Genomic DNA, 18,828 nt, shown 5'->3' with positions numbered 1-18,828 from the left:
TAAAAACCAAATTTTAGTCTCAACTTTCTCACTAGACAGTGAACATGAGGCTTAAATGATAGGCAGTCATCAATAACAATACCAAGATACATATAAGTTGTAACAGTCTGTATTTCACGTCCATCAAGAGTAACCACTGAGGGAATTCAGTGGCCTGTTCCGAAGGTCTGTGAAAAGCATACATTTGGTCTTGTGTCCATTGAGTACAAGTTTCAGCTGTAGCAAAGTATTTTGGACCACCAAATAAAATGGCATTTAGTTTAAAATAAAAAACTCAGATTTCGTCCTTCTCCATTGTCCCTTATGTTCAAACACCACACCATCAAAGCATGTGGCCATTTTTTAAACAAACTACTGTTGCACGTGCAGTCACTCTGTATCACCTCCAAAAATGTAAATTATTTGTTATGATGATAAAAATAAACTCATAACTTGAACATACACGCTCTCTTTTGGGTGGTTTTGTGCATGTGGGAATGCTAAGGGATCACTTAAACGGGGTGGGGATGCCATGTAGTGGAAATCAATCCCAATAGTTGTCAAGACACTGTCAACCTCACGATGGCTCTAGAGGGCAAGTCAGGTATTACCAAAATTATTAGAACGTATCCATGGCAACCACAAATGTCCCCAAAAAAGGGGCAATCCATCTTAGATGTTGGGGTTAGAGAATAAGTGAAAACTTTGATCTGCTAAGTGGTGCTACAAGAAAAGTCAAGGGATCACTTAAGTCAGTAGGATTCATCCTCTGTGGACCATGAATATTTGTTAAACATTGTATAGCAATCTATTCAATAATTGTTAAGATATTTCAGTATTGCCATCCCTACAGTCATAGCTTAAGGTGTTTTGGTCTTGTGTGCATAGTGATTAACAGGTTGCCTTTGCATCAAGGTAAACCAGTCAGCTTTCATTTCCTGGCTGCTTTGGAACCAAACAAGACAACATGGAACTGACCCTGAACGTCCCACCAATCATAGACTAGAATAGAAAGCCTTTATTGTCATTGCACAGAATAAAATGAAATCTGGAGCACAACTCCTGATCAATGCAATGAAAGACACAGGAAAACCAACGTACTGTTAGCAAACAAACATCCTAAGCCAACAACACAGGTTCAAATATACGAGGTAAAATAAATAAATCCAGTGTTATTTTGCACTAGAATAAGAGTTTGCATCGCACTAGGATAAATGTACTGGTAGTTATTGCACAAGATCTAGTAGGTTGACCTTCCAAACCACTACCACTACCACTTCCAAACTTTTTGCTCTCCTCTATAGTTGGATGCAGAAATGACGCCAACCAGGAGGAGTACAGAGGACTGATTGAGAGCTTCATCACATGGTGCTACAACAATCATCTGTAGCTTAACATCACCAAAACCAAGGATGAATATGAGGCCCCTTGTCCCAGTTACCATCCAGGGGGAAAAGTGGAGAAGGTGAACTCTTACAGGTACCTTTGGGGTTGAAATCAATCTAAAACTGGACTGGTCCCTCAACACCTGCATCCTTGTACTAAGATTTTTGAGGGACTGGTCCCTCAACACCTGCATCTTCTTCAGGAAAAGACAAAGAAGGGAGTCAGATCCTTCAGTGTGTGTAACAGGCTCCTGAAGATCTTTTGTGAAGTCTTTTGTGACCAATGCACTGTGGTGTGGTGTGGTAGGCTGAGGGTGGTGGCGTCGAGCCTGGTGAGGCCAGCAGACTCAACAAGATGGTGAGAAAGGCCAGCAGACTCAACAAGATGGTGAGAAAGGCCAGCTCTGTGGTTGGGCTGAAACTAGATAGCCTGAAGTTAGTGGCGAAGAGGGGGATGATGATGGGCATAGTGAAAGCCATCCAAGACGACCCCTCTTATCCCCTCTATGACGAGCTGTGGCAGATGGGCAGTTTATTTAGCCACAGCATTATCTAGTCCAGGGGCAAAACTGAGCATTTCCTGTTATTCTTTGTACCTGCTGCTATCTGTACACACACACACACACACACACACTCACACATCCATTTCTCCACAATGTCTGGTCAACTAGAAACAATCTGATGATTATGTACCTCGCCTTACTGTTGATATATTCTTGTTATAGACTGTGTTTTATTATTCCAATCACCATAATATATTGACTACATACTGTACATTATACCATAATAAGGTACCATATATACCTACAGATAGGCATGGGGAACTTTCAATAAGATCATCTCTCAATGCAAATCAAACCGGCTATTAAGCTAACTGAAATAACACCATGCCAATCTCTATGTATGGTGAAGTGTATGTGATGATATGGGGCTATTTTAATTCCAAAGGCCAAGGGAACATTATCAGGATGCATAGTATCCTGGATCCATAAAATAACTTGCCTTTAAAAATAAAAATGTGCCTGCCTCTATGGGAATTTAACATAGGGGTATGTATACATACAGTATGTCCCCTGTATTTTAAGGAATAATATGTATTTATTTACAATACATTATTCCTTCATAAAGAAAATTGAAGTCCTTAAAAGGTTTGGATTTTCCTAAGTGTTTTGAATGAGGTATTAAGATCAATTTCCCCCCCCCCAAAAAAAAAAATGTTACTCCTCTTTTTAATTAACTTTAGCATGAGTTTGTAAACTTATTCAAGCCACTGTATATGTTACATTATATTATATTGTATATTTTGACTCTGCTCTCACACCACTGTCACTGTCACTTTAGGAGCACAACTTTCTTTATCATGCCATCTGTATCCAAATGCTCTTCATGGTGTACAGTTTCTACTATTTAGCGTATTATCTTTTAGCTTATTTAATGTACCCCTCATTACTTTTTTTCCGGTTAGTTTTTATACTTTTCTTTCCATACTTTATATACTCTATTACTTTTCTGTATTTATCTTTGCTGTGTCTGTTGTACTGCTGCAACAACCGAATTTCCCCACTGGGCATTATTGAAGGTGTGTTTTATCTTATATTGAAAGACAGTCATCATAAGGCTAAAATAAATACATGAATAGCTGATATATCTAATTGCTGATATATGTATGATGTGTGTGTTTTTCTTTATACTGTATTTATCTGCAGAACTATTTGTAGAAAATAACTGAAGGTATCGTAGTGTACAATGCAGCTGCAACCGTCATATCACGTGTAGACCTGTGGGGGGAAGCATTCGCACTCTGAACTTCGTACTCGACGCTACAATTCCACGAAGAAGAACCGCAGTATACGATATAGGGTGGAAAAAAAATCGGAGGAACCTCTCCTGTTTACAACAAGAAAATGCAGCCAAAATGGTCAAATATCATCTGCAAGCGTGTTTTATTGACTGGATTTACGCTATGTATTGTATTAGGTGAGTGTTGTAACCCAACTTGGGTTCAATTTCAATTTGGAAATGTATGATTTTGAGCTCATTATTTAAGGTGGGACATCCGGTTAGCAAGCTAGCGTTGTTTTAACGTATCGTTGTCGCATCTGATGTACGGGAGTGGATAATTCACAATCCTGCTAATTAATGTGCCGTCACCTTTGTTCACGCCTCGTAGCAAAAGACGAGATTTAAAACTACCTAAAACATTTATCTTGGGAGTGTCAGCTAGAGCCATCGTTGTACACACATCAAAATAACGTTAGAGATAATGTATTAAGGAAGAGTTAAATTCACAAAAAGCTGTATATGATTTGGTAGAGTGGTGGCTACCGCCCTTGGTGTCTACAAAGGTGATGGTGGGACCACAGCGTTAATAATATGGCGGCTAACCAGTTTGTACGCGTTAATGTTGAGCTGAAATAAGGGTCGCTGGGTGTGTTTAATGCACTGCCGATTTAAAGAGGGACTTCAGTTAATACAGATAATGTTTAAAAGTGTGTGTCTATCATGGATGGGTCTTGGGTGATAAACACACACATTAAAGTGCCAGATTTGTGAATAACGCAGTCGTTAGGCGTGGGTCTCTACTGTAACTAGCTACGTGTCGCCCGGGGAATAGTCCAGACTCAAAACACACTTTTATTCGCTAGCATTTGAATCCTCCTCGTGGATCTATATTCGAATCCTTGGCATGTGACTGGTCTCTGTTTTGGTGTGGCTACGAGCTGTGTGCCATGTTTTTTTGTGTGGGGATGTTAGCTACCAGCTCTGATTTGTACAGCATTGGTCGACGTGGGTGTGCTTTATAAACAAGTTGACCTAAACGTTACTTGTTGGTTTTATAGCTAGGTTAACCAGCACACTATTTACAGCCACCCTTATATCTATCCTTAGCATTGATTACTTGATTATTGAACAGTTACAGTTATACAGTGTCGAACCGGTATCGAAGTATTGAAAACTTTGGGACGATACCCAGCCCTAGTCAGCCGGGGATAGTGTTCTAGTTATCCAACCAGTGCACTATTTACAGTAATTTACGGCATAATATATTTTTTACCATTAGCATTAACTAACTGTTATTATTTACACACAGTGCTAACACATTAGCTCAGTAGGTTACCTGAGTCTTTGCTTTACTAGCTCAGCGTCCAAAAACCAAAGATAACATCTCATTTCCTTGTTGGCTAACCTCTTCCTGAGCCAGATAGTAAAGCTACAATCATATAGAAAGTAATATAAATATTATATAAACATGTATGGAGGTATTATACAATTATACAAGTAGCAACACAACTGCATGTGAGATTTGCATGATGGAAGTAATTTGTTTTGCAACAGATGGAAAAAGCCCACCAGTTAATTTCCTATCTAATACTGGACAGCTCAATAGCAACATCCTGAAGTTTGGAGGAGGGCACTGGTGGCTCTGAATCTCAGACTAATAACATGTGACTGGAGGAAATGGATGACAAACACCTCCTTACCTTTCAAATTGTGAAATTATGTTAAAGCTATTGCTGACAGTTTCTTCTGTTTTTAATGCATAGTATTTCCTGCTGGAGTCTGGATCTCGGTCGCTGCGCGTTATACAGAATTTGGTGCATTTGCTGTGTAAAGTACGGAAAACAGGTGCGATCTATGCTTCTGTTTTATGTAGGCTACATCAAATCTATTAGATCCTCTCATTGTAGGAGTAAAAGTAAATGTCATATGTCTGAGTTTGCCAACATTGTGACTTGGGTTCTTAAAGATGTTAACAATGGTACACATCTCTGTTGAAGGGACATTAAGGTGACTGTACTGTCAAACATGTCTTCTAATAGTGCTGTCCTGTTCAAGTTATTAATCAGTTAGTCTATATCCTTGATGTTCCACTTCTGGGACTGCTCAGTTGCTGCCGGAATATCCGCTGGATTTCCAAGGCCGGGTATCCGTTGCCTTGGGCTTGCTTTGTGTTGGCATTTTAAACTGTGGTCGGTTTTTAAGGACTTTGGTTAACCTTTTCTTGGATCTCTGCGTGGTAAATCCAGACAGCTAGCTAGACTGTCTGTCCAATCTGAGTTTTCTGTTGCACGACTAAAACAACTTTTAAACGTACACATGTTCCACCAAATCATGTTCCTTCCTGAGGCTTTGTTTTATTCTCTGTCGCTTAGCACCGCCCAAGACAATTGTGATTGGTTTAAAGACTAATTAAACAGAACATGTTTTCCTCCCATCCCCGGATGCTATGTGAAGTAGCCAGACTCTCCTCCAGCTTGCTTTGGAGGAGGGTCTGCCCACGCAAGACTATTAATCAGTTAGCTATATAGTCAGCACTTAACTTTTATAAACCCACTTCTGACAATTATAATTATTACTGTTTCTAACAAACTGAATATGAGTATGAATATGATGTTGACTTGTTCTTCAAGATTGCACAATGCTCCCATGTTTTTTTAACCTTTTTTTGTTTTCAAGAATTCTCGTGCACAAATTAGTTTGGCCTTTTCATACCCTTGAATTATTAATTTGGACATACAAAACTAATAGTAACAGATCAGTTATCATGTTAAAACAGTTTAAGGGATGTTAAAGATAACAAATTGTTGTGTTTATTATCCAAATGAAAAAAAAATATAGGTCTGAACTCAAACTAAAGCTGTATTAAATCCAGTCAGCTCATTTAGATTGTTCATGATCTGACCTCCACTGTATATTTTGCGCTGCACCACACAGTGATTTGTAGGCCTGATTAGCACATAGCCGATCAGCAAAGAGTAAACAACAAGTACTGAAACAACATGAACTATAAGAAAGTTTAGAAGGTACAGGGACAATTTCCCCACTGTGGGACAAATAAAGGTTTTTACTTATCTTATCTTAAAAAGAGTGAAGTCAGTAAATTAAACATAATTCATTTATGGGAAATAATTTATTAAATGGCGGTCATCTCCGCACTAAACTACAGCGCTGAGCCACAACAACCTGTAACCTCATGTTTTTACTGCTACAATAACATTGCTTTTTATTAGATGGAATTGATTATTTAATTTGAAGCTAAGAACTTAATGAATCAATGGCACAATGTTACAAAAATCATAAAATAGAGCATGTCAAAAACAGACCAGGGACAACATATAGGCTTACCAAATGCAAAATCCAGTTAAGATGATAAATATATATTGAAGATATGAAACTGCGATAGAAGTATAGAGGAGGCAGCATTATCCTGATACTTTCCGGACACCACAAAACATGTTAGAAACCTGTTAATTTATCTAGTCATGGATTATTTATTCAGTTGATTTACAATTTTGATAATCAATTATTAATAATAAGTCTTTTTCTGATCAAAATGATGAAAATTCAACTTCCTGTATTGTTCCAAATTTGAGGTTTGCTGATTTCTTTAAGGACAGAAATGTCTATAAATAATCATTTATAAAATGTGTAACATTATCTTAGAGTAACAATATCTTTTTGTGTTAAACAAGCCATTTATAACTGTGATGTATTTTTTAATTGATCAAATGATCAACAAAACAACAAATTATATCATTAATGAATCTAATGGTGCCGGTTGCAGTCCTGCCTGGGAGCAGGACAACCCCCTTTTTGACATCTGAGAACTAGAAGCCTTAAAAGTCTTTAATCTGTTTGTGACTGGACTTCCTGGACTGTGTTTCATTGTTTGACCAGTACCTGAAACAACACAACATATCCCCTCTAATATGTTGAGGCTGCGCTTGCAGTCATGTTGTACTGCATTCTATTATAATATGCTCAGTTTTTACCATATCACTACACCATGATGCTGTCAACAGTTTGTCTAATTCCAAGAAACTTTTTTTTTATTTCCTTAACTATTAACAGTCACAAAACCTTCATCTGCAATCGAAATATATGCCGACCCTGAAGTGATCATGCAGAACGGCACCACAGGAACCCTCCGATGCACCTTTAGGTCAAATGAAGTGGTCAGAAACGACATCTCGGTAGCTTGGAGCTTTCAGTCGAGTCAGCCCGACAATCGATTCTCCAAAGCTCCATACGTGGTGAGTCCTTGTTGGTTGTATCCGCTGTGGGGAAGATTCCCCACAGCTCCAGGATGTTTTCCTAGCATTGTTTTTATCTGCACCGACACATGAAGAGCTGCGTCTCGGTGTAAATGCTCACTGGGATGACATGGTTTCAATATCCAGCAGGTCTCTTCATTTTTTCCCAATACAATCTCAGTGCCAGGCATTTATCTATATTGTATCTTTTACTTGTGTGTTGCCTTCACTCCTACTCCTTCATCCACCTTGTGTCACTGTACCTCTGTAATCTCTGTTTGTTTTTTTCGCTTGCTACCATCTATTTATCTTGTGACTCAATCTTGTTTTGAGCACCACAATTTCATCTCATAGTGGGATTTTAGTACTGTTGTTTAGTTTTTGTTCTTGTAACATAAAGCTCTTTTGTATACACTGCAGGAGTATTATTTCCACAGCGTTATTACAGCAAGTCAATGGATTTGTTTCTGGCAAAATGATTCATAAAGCTGTTGAGTACAACATATGTCATGTTCAACCAATTAATCACTGTCAACTGCTAAAACTTTGTCTTTGGATGCTCCTAAGTTGACTGATTGGTCGTTTTGGACTTAGTTGACTAAGATATCTTTAGTAGATTAGTCATTTTTTAATGCTTTTATATGACTTCTTTTCAAGAAAATTATAAGCACATCTCTGGTAACACACAATTTAAAGTAGTGCTTTTGCATGATTCTTTGTGGAGAAAGTCAGTTTGCATGATCTTTCGATTCATGCAACTAATCAATTTGTTGACAACATTTTATGAACGTTAAACAACTAAGAATGTCTTTAATCGAGGAAAAATGATTGTGATTCTGTAAGAGTTTGCTAATTAGAGAGGTTTAAGCGCCTGAAAAAAACAGTTCATCCTAGAAAGCAAAGTCTGCTTTTAGGAATCAACAGAGTTTGTGGGGCGGGGAGGATTGCGGATCATGTCTCTGTCTCTGTACCTACTCCTTTTTGTTTACAGATCAGTCAGGCTGGGCAGGTGCCTCCTACCTGCCTTCTGGGATCTCCTGCAAACATAATGACATAGCTGTAAGGTTTGCAGAGAAGTCATGCCAGAACAGATACATGCAGTCAGAACTAGGAGTACAGTATGTCCACAATAAGTTGGTTAAATGCATATTTTTCTCTCTATCCAGACAAAAATAACGGTTTTCTTCTTACCCCCCCCCCCAAAAAAAAAATCTTAAATCTTAAAATGCCACCTTGGTATTTGTTGTGGTATTCGGTTTTGTACAGGGACACTACAACCCTCTCTGTAATCCATTGTATGGAAAATCAATGTAGCTGCAGCTTTAACCTGGTTTTGTGATTACTTTTATCCAATGATTTTGAAATAATTATTTTATCAGCGCAGCTCAAATGTCAAAATAGTTGTTGATTAATTTCATGTTCCTTTTGTCACTGTTGCAGCTCTAATAATACATGTAATAAATGTATTATACATTAAAGTGCACATTTTCTGAATGTCCTCTGCCTTCAGTCTCTGGGTGAGCTGTTCTAAATCTGCACGGCTTTCTACGTCACTAGCCGAGACGAGGTGGCTAACCATAGCACATGCTAGTGCTAGCATGCTAGCTCTGTACTTCTACAACACACACTAGTTCTCCCTGATCTCCAGAAGAACTACTTCCATGTCTCTGTTCTGCAGGTATTCCACAAGTGCCCCTCGTTTAGAAGAAGTCTCCCGGATAATCCTGCCTCTTACTGACCAAAGTTATCAAGCTGTGATCTTACCTAGCTAATGAGCATGTGCAACTCCCAACAAAGATAGTATAGATGTGAGATGTCTCACTCTGTAGCTAAAACAAGTGAAATGTCTAACTCTGTAGCTAAAACAGAGACCCAAACACACAGAGTGAAAAGAGGATCTGCAGCAATGTGCAGTACAAGAAAAACATGCTGTTTTTTGAAAACGAAACCATGTAAACCTATTCTTGTACAACCTCAAAATGTCATTGTGAACTTGAAAATGAGCATAATATGGGCCCTTTTAAGTCATAATGTAATTTTTTTTATTGTGAACTATTGTTCTAATCCAAAAGATATCAAGGAAAGTTTATGCAAGAAATGCAATACTGTATCTGCTTGACAAATGGTGAAATGTGTCAACAGAATAATATGTGTGAAATTTAATCTGAATTTTCTTCTCTTTTGGTAGATTTTCTACTTTTCCAATGGGAAAGGATTCCCCGGACCAGAGGAGTTCAAAGACAGAGTGCAGTTTATTGGAGACATAAACAAGAGGGACGTTTCGATACAGCTGAGTCCGGCTCAGTTTAGCGACAATGGGACCTTCTTCTGTGACGTGAAGAACCCACCGGACATATCGGGAACACCGGCTAAAACAGAGCTCCGGGTCGTTCTGAAAGGTGAGTGCATTTACTTCTTTTCAAAGTGAAATCAAAACAGTTATTATTGTAAAGGATTTCTTTCAAAAACAAAAATCTGTGTCAGCTTTAAGGCAGGAATATCAAAAGATTGTGATTAAACTTGATTTACCTGCATCTTGTTATGTTTTGAGTGTGGTCTTCACCCACTCACTGACTCTCAGCATGCACAGCATACACACACGCCTATTGGGCAGTGTGGGAAAATGCTGTCTTAGCATGCAGTGTGCCTCATTGTCCTGAATGTGTCATGTTTCCAGGAAAAGAGGTGGATTTTTCCCTGTCAATTTGGCTTTTAACTCCCAGGAACAGTGGGTGGGTTCCAGCACCTAGAATTAATTAAAACCTTGAGTAGATAATGGTTTATCAACCAAGCTTTAAATGTAGTTTTCAAGCAAATAGGATTGCCTTTCGAATCTTATTTAGATCTCACTTTATTCATCTTAAAACCTAAATCATCAGGTGTGTAAAAAACAAAAACCAATGTCAAACACAAAGAAACACTGGATGTTCTGTTTGGCCATAAACCATGCGCACACGGAAAAAGTGACTTTACGACCGGTTACCTATGCGCAACTCTTCATCTAATTGGCTTCTTTCTTGTACTGTTTGCGCCTGCAATCAGTAGAACTGGTTCACTGGTATCATCCCAAAGGAAATTGTTGTGCAGGAAGACTCAGTCTAAATTGTCAGTAAGGTGCAAATCCAAAATATACACAATGCCAAAAAAACACCCATGAAGCTTTATTGACAAATAGCAACCAGCCAAGCCATTGCATTTCCTACAGCTGCTTTAGAATCAAAGCATCCGTCTGATTGTCTGATTGTGGTTCTAGAAAGCTTTTTAATGTGAAACCAGAGCCGCAGGAAGGGGATGGTTTTCTTTACAGTTCCAGGAGAGCATTCTGCTGGTGAAAATTGAATACATTTTTAAATAAAAGGCTTTGTGATCAACTTCTCATGATCAACGTGTTAGTGACTGCTGATCTAAACTGTTAAAATTAGCTAAATTTAATTTTTAAAGATAGTTTTTCTGTTCAAGGTTCAACCAGACAAGAGAATTTTGACCGGCTTGTTTTGGTATTGTAGTCAGAGTTGTGTCCTGTCTTTCCTCCTACAGCCAGGAGTTTATAGGGATGCCCAGATGTATGCAAACGCGTTTGAAATGAAATTTGCATTGTTGTCATTTTGGGTACAAAGGTAGGCCTAATACTTATACTACATGATCTTTTGCTCAGCCCCAATGGCATAACACCTGTGTCATATCTGTCTGATTATTAAAAGTTAATCCACGCCTTCCAGCCAGAATGAAGGACAAATGACGAATGACAAATTTCCTTTAGGACAGTAAAGTCTATGTAATCAACCTTGAATGAATCCTTGTTGCTGTAGTTCTTGCCGTGGAAGCCTGCAGTCAAATCAGCAGGTGCATTCTTGTTAGTTGTTTTTCAGTTACATAAAGCCCACACGTGCATGTGATGGCTTGTTGTCTTACGGCTCAGCGGTGGATGCCCCACCCTCCAGGTGGGACATTGTTCTGTCTTTAGGAAGCAATACGGAGCCTAAATAAAAGACGTTTGTGTGTTTATCAAAATATGTTTGCCTACGATTTTTTTTAGCTCTTACAAAGAGTTGTTGTAGTATTTTTCCTAAACACACAGCTGCTTTTGTTACTGCTGGATAACCAGGTATCGGCGGCACTCCCAGTTCTGAACCTGACCTTTTATGTACACTAACACAACTTTATTTATACATCATGTAGAGACAAGCCAAGAAAAACAATGAGAGTGCTGAGGTTGGGCTTTCACATAGTATCTCATCAATGTCTATAAACAACAAGAAAGTGTTTTAAAAGCCGTGTTAAAACCTTTTTTAAATATTTTCAGTAATTTACATTGGCAGACATACACTTTCAATGAAAAAGGCAAAACCTTTGGATAAAATCACTTTCAGTGTAAATAGACTATATTATAGTTGTATCTACTACATCTGTTTGTGTGCCTTAATTAAAGTAGTTGTAAATATTTTTTGAAAGTCTTTAACTTTTCTAATAATATTTTGAGTGATTATCACTTAAGATATGTACATTTTTAAAAGCTCCTGTGTCATTTCCCTTGCACTTTGGGTTACCGGAACCGTTATTTATTTCTTAAATTGACAAATTGCCAGACTTACAGTATAGCTGAGTTAAAAAAAAATAAACCATTCCTCCGTTGTAAGGACTGTTTTAAAAAGTGCTAAAGAAAGACATTTACACAAACATACTAGGGACATAGACAGAGGTTTTTATTTTTTATATTTTAAACAAACCACCTGTTGTCATTGTTGTGTCTGTCCAGAATCTCTTCCTCAGAGCAATACTGCCATTATAGTGGGAGCAGTTAGTGGTGCTTTGCTTCTGCTCGTCCTCATCGCTGTAGCTGCCTGCGTTATCATGAGGGTGCTTCACAACCGGCATGAATATGAAGGGTAAGTGTGCAGTTTTACATAACCTGTGTTACAGGTAGAAGGAGTGTCGCTGATTAAGCACTTTGACACCGCTGCAACAACACGACACACAAACCTAGTTTCCAAAATAACAAAAAGGAGAATTTGACATCTGCGAGAACATTTGTAACAGCATTTATTAGGAGTGTATAAACATTTCATAAATGCTTTGTCACACAAATCAATTGTTATTAGTGTATTTGTCAACATCTATAACTCCACCTGTGTGCATCCATAAATGGAGGCTGCTGTATAAACAGATAATGCGTGATGTCAATCTAAATTTGTTTACATAGAAATAAATGTTACATAGAAACAGCAGAGGGAAACTGATTGAATATGATGATATCGTAAGCGGTAATATAAATTATTTTAAAATGTCTTCAAATGAGAATTCAATTCAGATAAGATAAACATTTATTGATCTCCGGAGGGGAAAATCAATCTTTGCAGCACAATGAGAGGAATAAGTAAGTACAGGGAAATAGAGAAGGTAAAACTTAAATAACAAGAGGTGTGTACATAACTAAAATAAGAACAGAAGTAGAAATCGGGGGCGACCTGTAGCTCACCCAGTAAGAGCGTGGGCCCCGTGTAGGCTGAGTCCTTTGCAGCTGCCCGGGTTGGAGTCTGGCCTGCGGCACATCGCTGTGTGTCATCCCCCATCTCTCCCCCACCTTTCCCGTCTACCCACTGTAACTATAAAATGAAAAAAAAGAAATAGAAACTATATGAGATCAGTTGAAGAGAAAACATAGGTACTGATACATGTTTTTCAGTATTAATATAGAAATATAAAATAGGCTATAATGTAATAAAACAGTATAACATTTTAACAACATATAGTATTATATAGTATCGGATGTAATGTAGTTATATAGTACAACATAATATTTAGTATACACTGAAAAGCCCTTTATTTCTGCATACAACTACATTATAGTGTATGATGAACCATTTATTCAATATTTAAATACTGCTTATAAATACTAAATAAGGATATTTATGTAAATTCTAAGGCCAGTTTTCTATTGTTAGTTTCTTTTTGTAATATTTGTTACAATTATTAGTTAATTGAATTAATTATTTCATTTAATATTTGTTCCACTGTTAACTTTGCAATCTGTATAGAGAGAGAGTTTTACTTTGTAACTTGGAACTGCCAAATGGAGTTGTATAAAAAATAATACCAATACACAGGTACTGTATTTACAGCTAGCAGATAGGTCAATCTGAGTATAATACAATATGTGTGACATTAATCCTCACGTCTAATCAGTGGAATTAAATGCCATTTTACCTTTCTGAACAATTGGAACCAAGCTAATCATGAATCAGTGTTTTGTTATTGTTGAAATGTCAGGTAAGTTTCTCTGATGGGCTTCATGCCTCGTCTGTTTTGAGCTGGTTTCTTGAATCATTTTAATTCCAGTAATATTTTACGGCTTTAGAGATTTAATCATCACACCTCGCTAACTCTTTCTGCATGGGAGCAGGGTTCACTCTCTCTTTGTAGAGAATAAAAATGTTTTTTGGGGGCTTTTGTCTTTTGGGTGATCGGATGTTGTTACTAATTATAACATGTTTGTTTAAAGACCTGATCTAAAGCCAGACGTAGTTTCCTTTGTGTGCTTGAGGTAGTTTGATCATGTCTACCTCGCATGCTGCTGCCACACTTACTCTGTTCATCTCAATTAAATAATCACGTATTTCCCTATTATTATGAGAAATAAGCATTGTTAGCAAATTAGCAACCATTTTAAAGTCTGCCAGCTGCTATTTGGCTGTTGGATGGTTTGAGCCAGCAAGTTCCAGCAAGTTCCAGCAATCTTCGGGGTTTCTGTTGTCACTGGTGCCAGTCACTCTGTTCCATTACTGTTTGTTAACTAACTTCACAGCAACACTTTCTATTAACATCATTGATCAGCTTGTTGTCCGCTTATCAGCATGTTGTCACGTCATTGTTCATCATCTTTAGCCGCTAACACTTTAAACCAGCCACCTTCTTCTTCATGTGTTTCCCTCTTATCTCAAGCTTTTGGTCAACAATAATGTTTTGAAGTTGAGTTCAGTCATTGTGAAATGTTGACCAAAATGTTAACAGCTCATTATGAAGCTTATGTAGGTGACGTTAAACTGCCTCTCTTTCTTTTATACGTTGTCTTTACTAGATATGGTCCGATACCATTTTTTGCATCCCGATACCAATTCCGATACGTGGACTTGCGTAATGGCCGATACCAAGTACTGATCCAATACCAGTGTGTTACATATTTTATTATGTTTTAACAACTGTACACTACTATCTTTGTATGGCTGTCATTTGATCTTTATCTTTGTTGTCAGGCTGGCTCAGGTTAAAGTCTTTGTGAAACATGAACAAACACAAACGATGAACACCACAGAACTTTCTTTTATCATCCATTTTGACAGTCAGTTAAAACGGAACAAACATAAACTAATTACTTAAATGTAGATTTTATTTAGGGCTTTATTACTTGGATCGGTGCATAAAATCCAGTACTTCCCGATACCAGCGTATTAGGCAGTATCGAAGGTGGTACCGATACTTGTATTGATATCTGAGCATCTTCAGTCTTTACTAGAGGTGCACCGATAACCTGTTTCATTCTGATTAATTTAATTGATCTAAGTACAAACCATTAAATGGCAGAGCTGCAACCAGGAGGAGGAAGCATTCAGATAATTTATCTAATTAATATCACATTCTGAAAATACTCAACTACAAGTGAAAGGCCTGCATTCAAAACCTTTCCTAAGTCAAAGTATGTAAGTATTATCAGCAAAATGTACTTAAAGTAATTTAAGTAAAAGTATTCATTGTGAAGTAAAATGGTCAATATTGTGTCCTGGATTAATATTACTGCCTAGAATTTGTATTAAATACAGTACCTGAGTAAACATACTACCACTGACTGGAATACTGTTCAATCAGCTGATTATTCTCTCAATTCGTTGATTTGTGGGTCTGTAAAACTGTAAAACACAATAATATAGAGAAAAATAGGGAGCCCAAAGTGGTGTCTGAAGATATTCAGTTTACTATATTGCAAGACTTGGGGATGTCTCGATTAAGTTTTTATTTTTTTGGTCCCGACCCTGATCCAAGTTCATTAATATTGTTTAATCTTAATAGTTTTATTTATGTGGGTTCATAATAACATGCAGCAAAGGACCACAGGGCGGAGTTGAACCCGCAGCCGCCGCGTCGAGAAGTAAACCTCTATATATGGGCGCCTGCTCTACCAGGGCCCCCCCCCCCCCCCAAAAAAAATCTTTAAAAAACAAAATAAGAGCTGTAAGTCTACTAAATCTGACATTACTTATTTTTCATTAGCTATTTGATTACAATCCGGAGTCCTGGTTTAGAAATATTTATTTTGTAAACTTAAATTATGGAAATGGAAGTGTAACTGGAAGAATGCGACCTCGGAAATTGATGTGAGGCGGATGACTAGAGAGAGGATTCTGTTGGAGTTGTTGGGAACTTCAAAAAACCTGAAGAGTGGTGTTATAGAATGATGCTTCTTTATTATAATTTTATTATCAAGATTCATTGGCGGAGCCCTGGAAAATATTCCTATGCCCCAGAGTGTTGTTTGTAACTGTTCGTGAATGTTCTCTTTACTTTTTGTTTTGTTTTTTGGTGTAGTACAGAGAGCACACAAACTTGACGACACCCCAACTTAATTTAGGCCTGCCATCAACATTTAAAAAAAATAATAACTGGCCACTTAAAAAAAAAGTTTAGTAGTCAGATAAGAAGTTGAGTCTTTGATAATAAAAGAACCCAAATTATCATTAACTGTAGATTTCAGGCCTAATTAGTCTGTGAAACCAATGTGTACAGCTATACCCTTGACACCAGGAATTTGTTGCCCTTCTGCCAGAAAAACTCCTTTTCATAAAGGTATTTATTAAAATAGAGTTCTTAAAAGTCTGATATCATTTCAAACCGGTGCACCTCTACTAGTCTCCTCACTGCTTTCAGGATCTTTTCCAAACCACTGGGAGCCTCCATGCACTTTGTTTGCAGCTAGTTTTTCTTGTGCTGCTCATCTGTCATTGTTTTATTTTTGTCTTTTGTCCCATTATATGTGTTTGTCTCCATTTGACTGCGCACCAATGATTGCTCGACACCACGGCAAAATCGTAAACCCTTAAATAGATGTACGTCCTTGGAAAGCGTGAGCTCTCAGGCTCCAAAACCACGAAAGAAGGTGGAGTCCAGCCTGGAGGGCTCCAGGTGTACCAGTCCCTCGGGTCCACTACAGGTAGGAGCTGGGGAACAGACAAATGCACTGGCTGCCACCATTTCACTGGGAAAATGTTGCATTCATGTTGTTTATCCAATCTGGACTGAGTCTCTATCCCTGACCACCGATTCATTCCAGTATTCAGTATGTGCTTCAGATCTGTCATAGAAACCTAAACATGAATCCAACAATAGTAATAATAAAGTTCACTTACATCTTATATGTCCCAACAACTTCAAAAGTAGAGTATGAGATTGTGCGACAAGAATATTAGTGTCGTAATTTGTTTTTTTTAACAAACCGTAGAATAAAAATGCACAACTTAAAGGAAAAGTTTGACATTTTGGAAAATATACTTATTTGCATTCTTGTTAAATGAGCAGATTGATGCCACTAATGTCTGTACGCTAAATCAAGCTATTGCTAGCAGCTGATTAACTTAGCTCATCACATAAATCTGCCTACCAGCAACTCTAAATCTCACCTTTTAACTTTTCTTATATCTCATTTGTTTAATCTGTAGAACGTGCAAAGTGCATTGTGGTTATGTGTCGGACTATTTAGTAACCTTGTGGAGTCTCCTCTGGTGCCTGGCAACTGCTCAGAGCCAAGGCTTTTCCACCAGCTTTGTGGACAAAAAAAAGTTCTGTTTCTTTTTGTCGCTATTCACTTTAAATTTTAAAATGAAACGAACAGCAACATTTTCTTTGAAATTGGATTTGTGGTCAACTGAGAAAACTCATAAAAGCTAAACATTTTATGTCCAAGGACGATTGAATAAAAGAAAATGCTGCTAGCAGAGTTTTTTTCTCTTTCAGTAAAAGTGCTGTGAATATATTAACCCTTGAACATCCTTCTAAAAATAGCTTGGATGTCTAATGAAAAAGGTCTCCATCAAAAATTATACTCCACCTTATTATATTTCTAACCTTATGGCTTAATGGAACCAGTCAGCGACAAACTCTAAATGAAATTCTTCTATTACGTAGAATTTAAATAATCTGCCGCTCAGAAGTTCTACTGGAAAGTACCAAATGCCTGATAAACAGCTCTTGATACATTTTTTATAATTTAATTTTACTCTTTATTGATCCCCTATGGGGAAATTACAATTTGTTGTTATTACACACTAATTATTACACATAAGATACACACATGCTCAGGTGCTCATGCTCTGTACACGCACTAATGGAGTGATATTAGAGTGAGTGGGTTGTCAGTGCTGGACCAGGGCTGAGGGGGTTCGGGGACTTGCTCAAGAGCACATTGACAGTACCCAGGCATCTCTCAAGCTACCATTCCACACTCCGTACTTTGGTCCAAACGGAGACTTTTAACTAGCAACCCTTCGGTTCCCAACCCACCTCCCTACAGCCTGAGCTACTGCAGACAGTAATGAAACATTTAGCCGCCAGTTTAAAAGTGGTGCAGTAGGGAAAAACAAATGGGACTCTGCATACATCAAGGTTCCTCTCTGTGCTTTGATTTATCTGGATATGTTGGTGTCTTTTCTGACTGGTTTTTGTGCCCCTTTCCTTATTATTTACTAGGGCCCGGTGATATACGCCCAGTTGGATCACTCGGGCAGCAAAAACTCATTCCACAAGATGGAGCCAGTGGTCTACGCTGACATTCGTAAAAACTGAAGAGGAACTGGGGACCAAAAAACACAGAACAAAATAAGTATCAGACCTCTCGATCAGCTGCTCTTGGGAAGGGTGGGAATGTTAATACAGGGACAAAAGTTGGTGCAGTTTTTTTCTTCTCTTGTCCTCTGAAAGCATGATGCTGTTTTATGATAAAGTGTCTCCATGTGCTTTTTATTCTAATGACCAAAAAAAGCTAAGCAACACCCTAATGGAAAAACATCAGTCCTTTAAATTGTACTAAGTAAAAAAAAAAGCCTCCATAGATATCATTCCACGTGTTTAGATATGTTTATTGTTATCATTGTGCCTACAAAGGGTCCTGCAGGCTGTTGCACCAGCTGAACATAAGTTTGATTGTGTAACAACTGCTATATTGCGAACTTTGTTTCACACTAAACCATCCCTACTGTTGGGCTACAATTGTGCCCCAAGGTTCTGTTTTGGAAAGAAGAGATTCTCAATTGCAGTTGGAGTATGGAGTTTACTTTATTACAGAACGTTCTGGAGACAAGATTCAGGCAAAGTACACAGAGACAAGTCTCAGCAGCAGATTACCCAATTGTCTGTCTTCTTCTTTCTCAGCTGCCCCCTTATACACA

The 18,828-nt window shown here is 37.9% G+C and overlaps 1 protein-coding gene across 1 annotated transcript; it reads left to right on the top strand.

Moving 5' to 3' along the window:
• Positions 1–3,185: 3,185 nt before the first annotated feature.
• On the top strand, positions 3,186–18,440 carry mpzl1l (myelin protein zero-like 1 like). Its single transcript, XM_034889731.1, has 6 exons — positions 3,186–3,341; positions 7,218–7,399; positions 9,588–9,798; positions 12,156–12,285; positions 16,493–16,598; positions 18,131–18,440. The coding sequence occupies exons 1-6, from the start codon at positions 3,269–3,271 to the stop codon at positions 18,224–18,226; spliced, it is 798 nt and encodes a 265-aa protein (XP_034745622.1). The 5' UTR covers positions 3,186–3,268; the 3' UTR covers positions 18,227–18,440.
• Positions 18,441–18,828: the final 388 nt, after the last annotated feature.

The sequence above is a fragment of the Etheostoma cragini genome, chromosome 13 (assembly GCF_013103735.1).
Source record: "Etheostoma cragini isolate CJK2018 chromosome 13, CSU_Ecrag_1.0, whole genome shotgun sequence".
Taxonomy (NCBI): Eukaryota; Metazoa; Chordata; class Actinopteri; order Perciformes; family Percidae; genus Etheostoma; species Etheostoma cragini.
Note: the sequence above shows the minus strand (reverse complement) of the source record. Positions and strands in the feature narration are given on the sequence as shown.

What these genes read in the sequence shown, in the direction of transcription:
- mpzl1l (XM_034889731.1), top strand. Translation starts at nt 3,269, where the DNA reads ATGCAGCCAAAATGGTCAAATATCATCTGCAAGCGTGTTTTATTGACT. An exon ending in TCTCCAAAGCTCCATACGTG is followed by an intron (nt 7,400 to 9,587) that starts GTGAGTCCTTGT and finishes CTCTTTTGGTAG; the next exon opens with ATTTTCTACTTTTCCAATGG. An exon ending in GTCCCTCGGGTCCACTACAG is followed by an intron (nt 16,599 to 18,130) that starts GTAGGAGCTGGG and finishes ATTATTTACTAG; the next exon opens with GGCCCGGTGATATACGCCCA.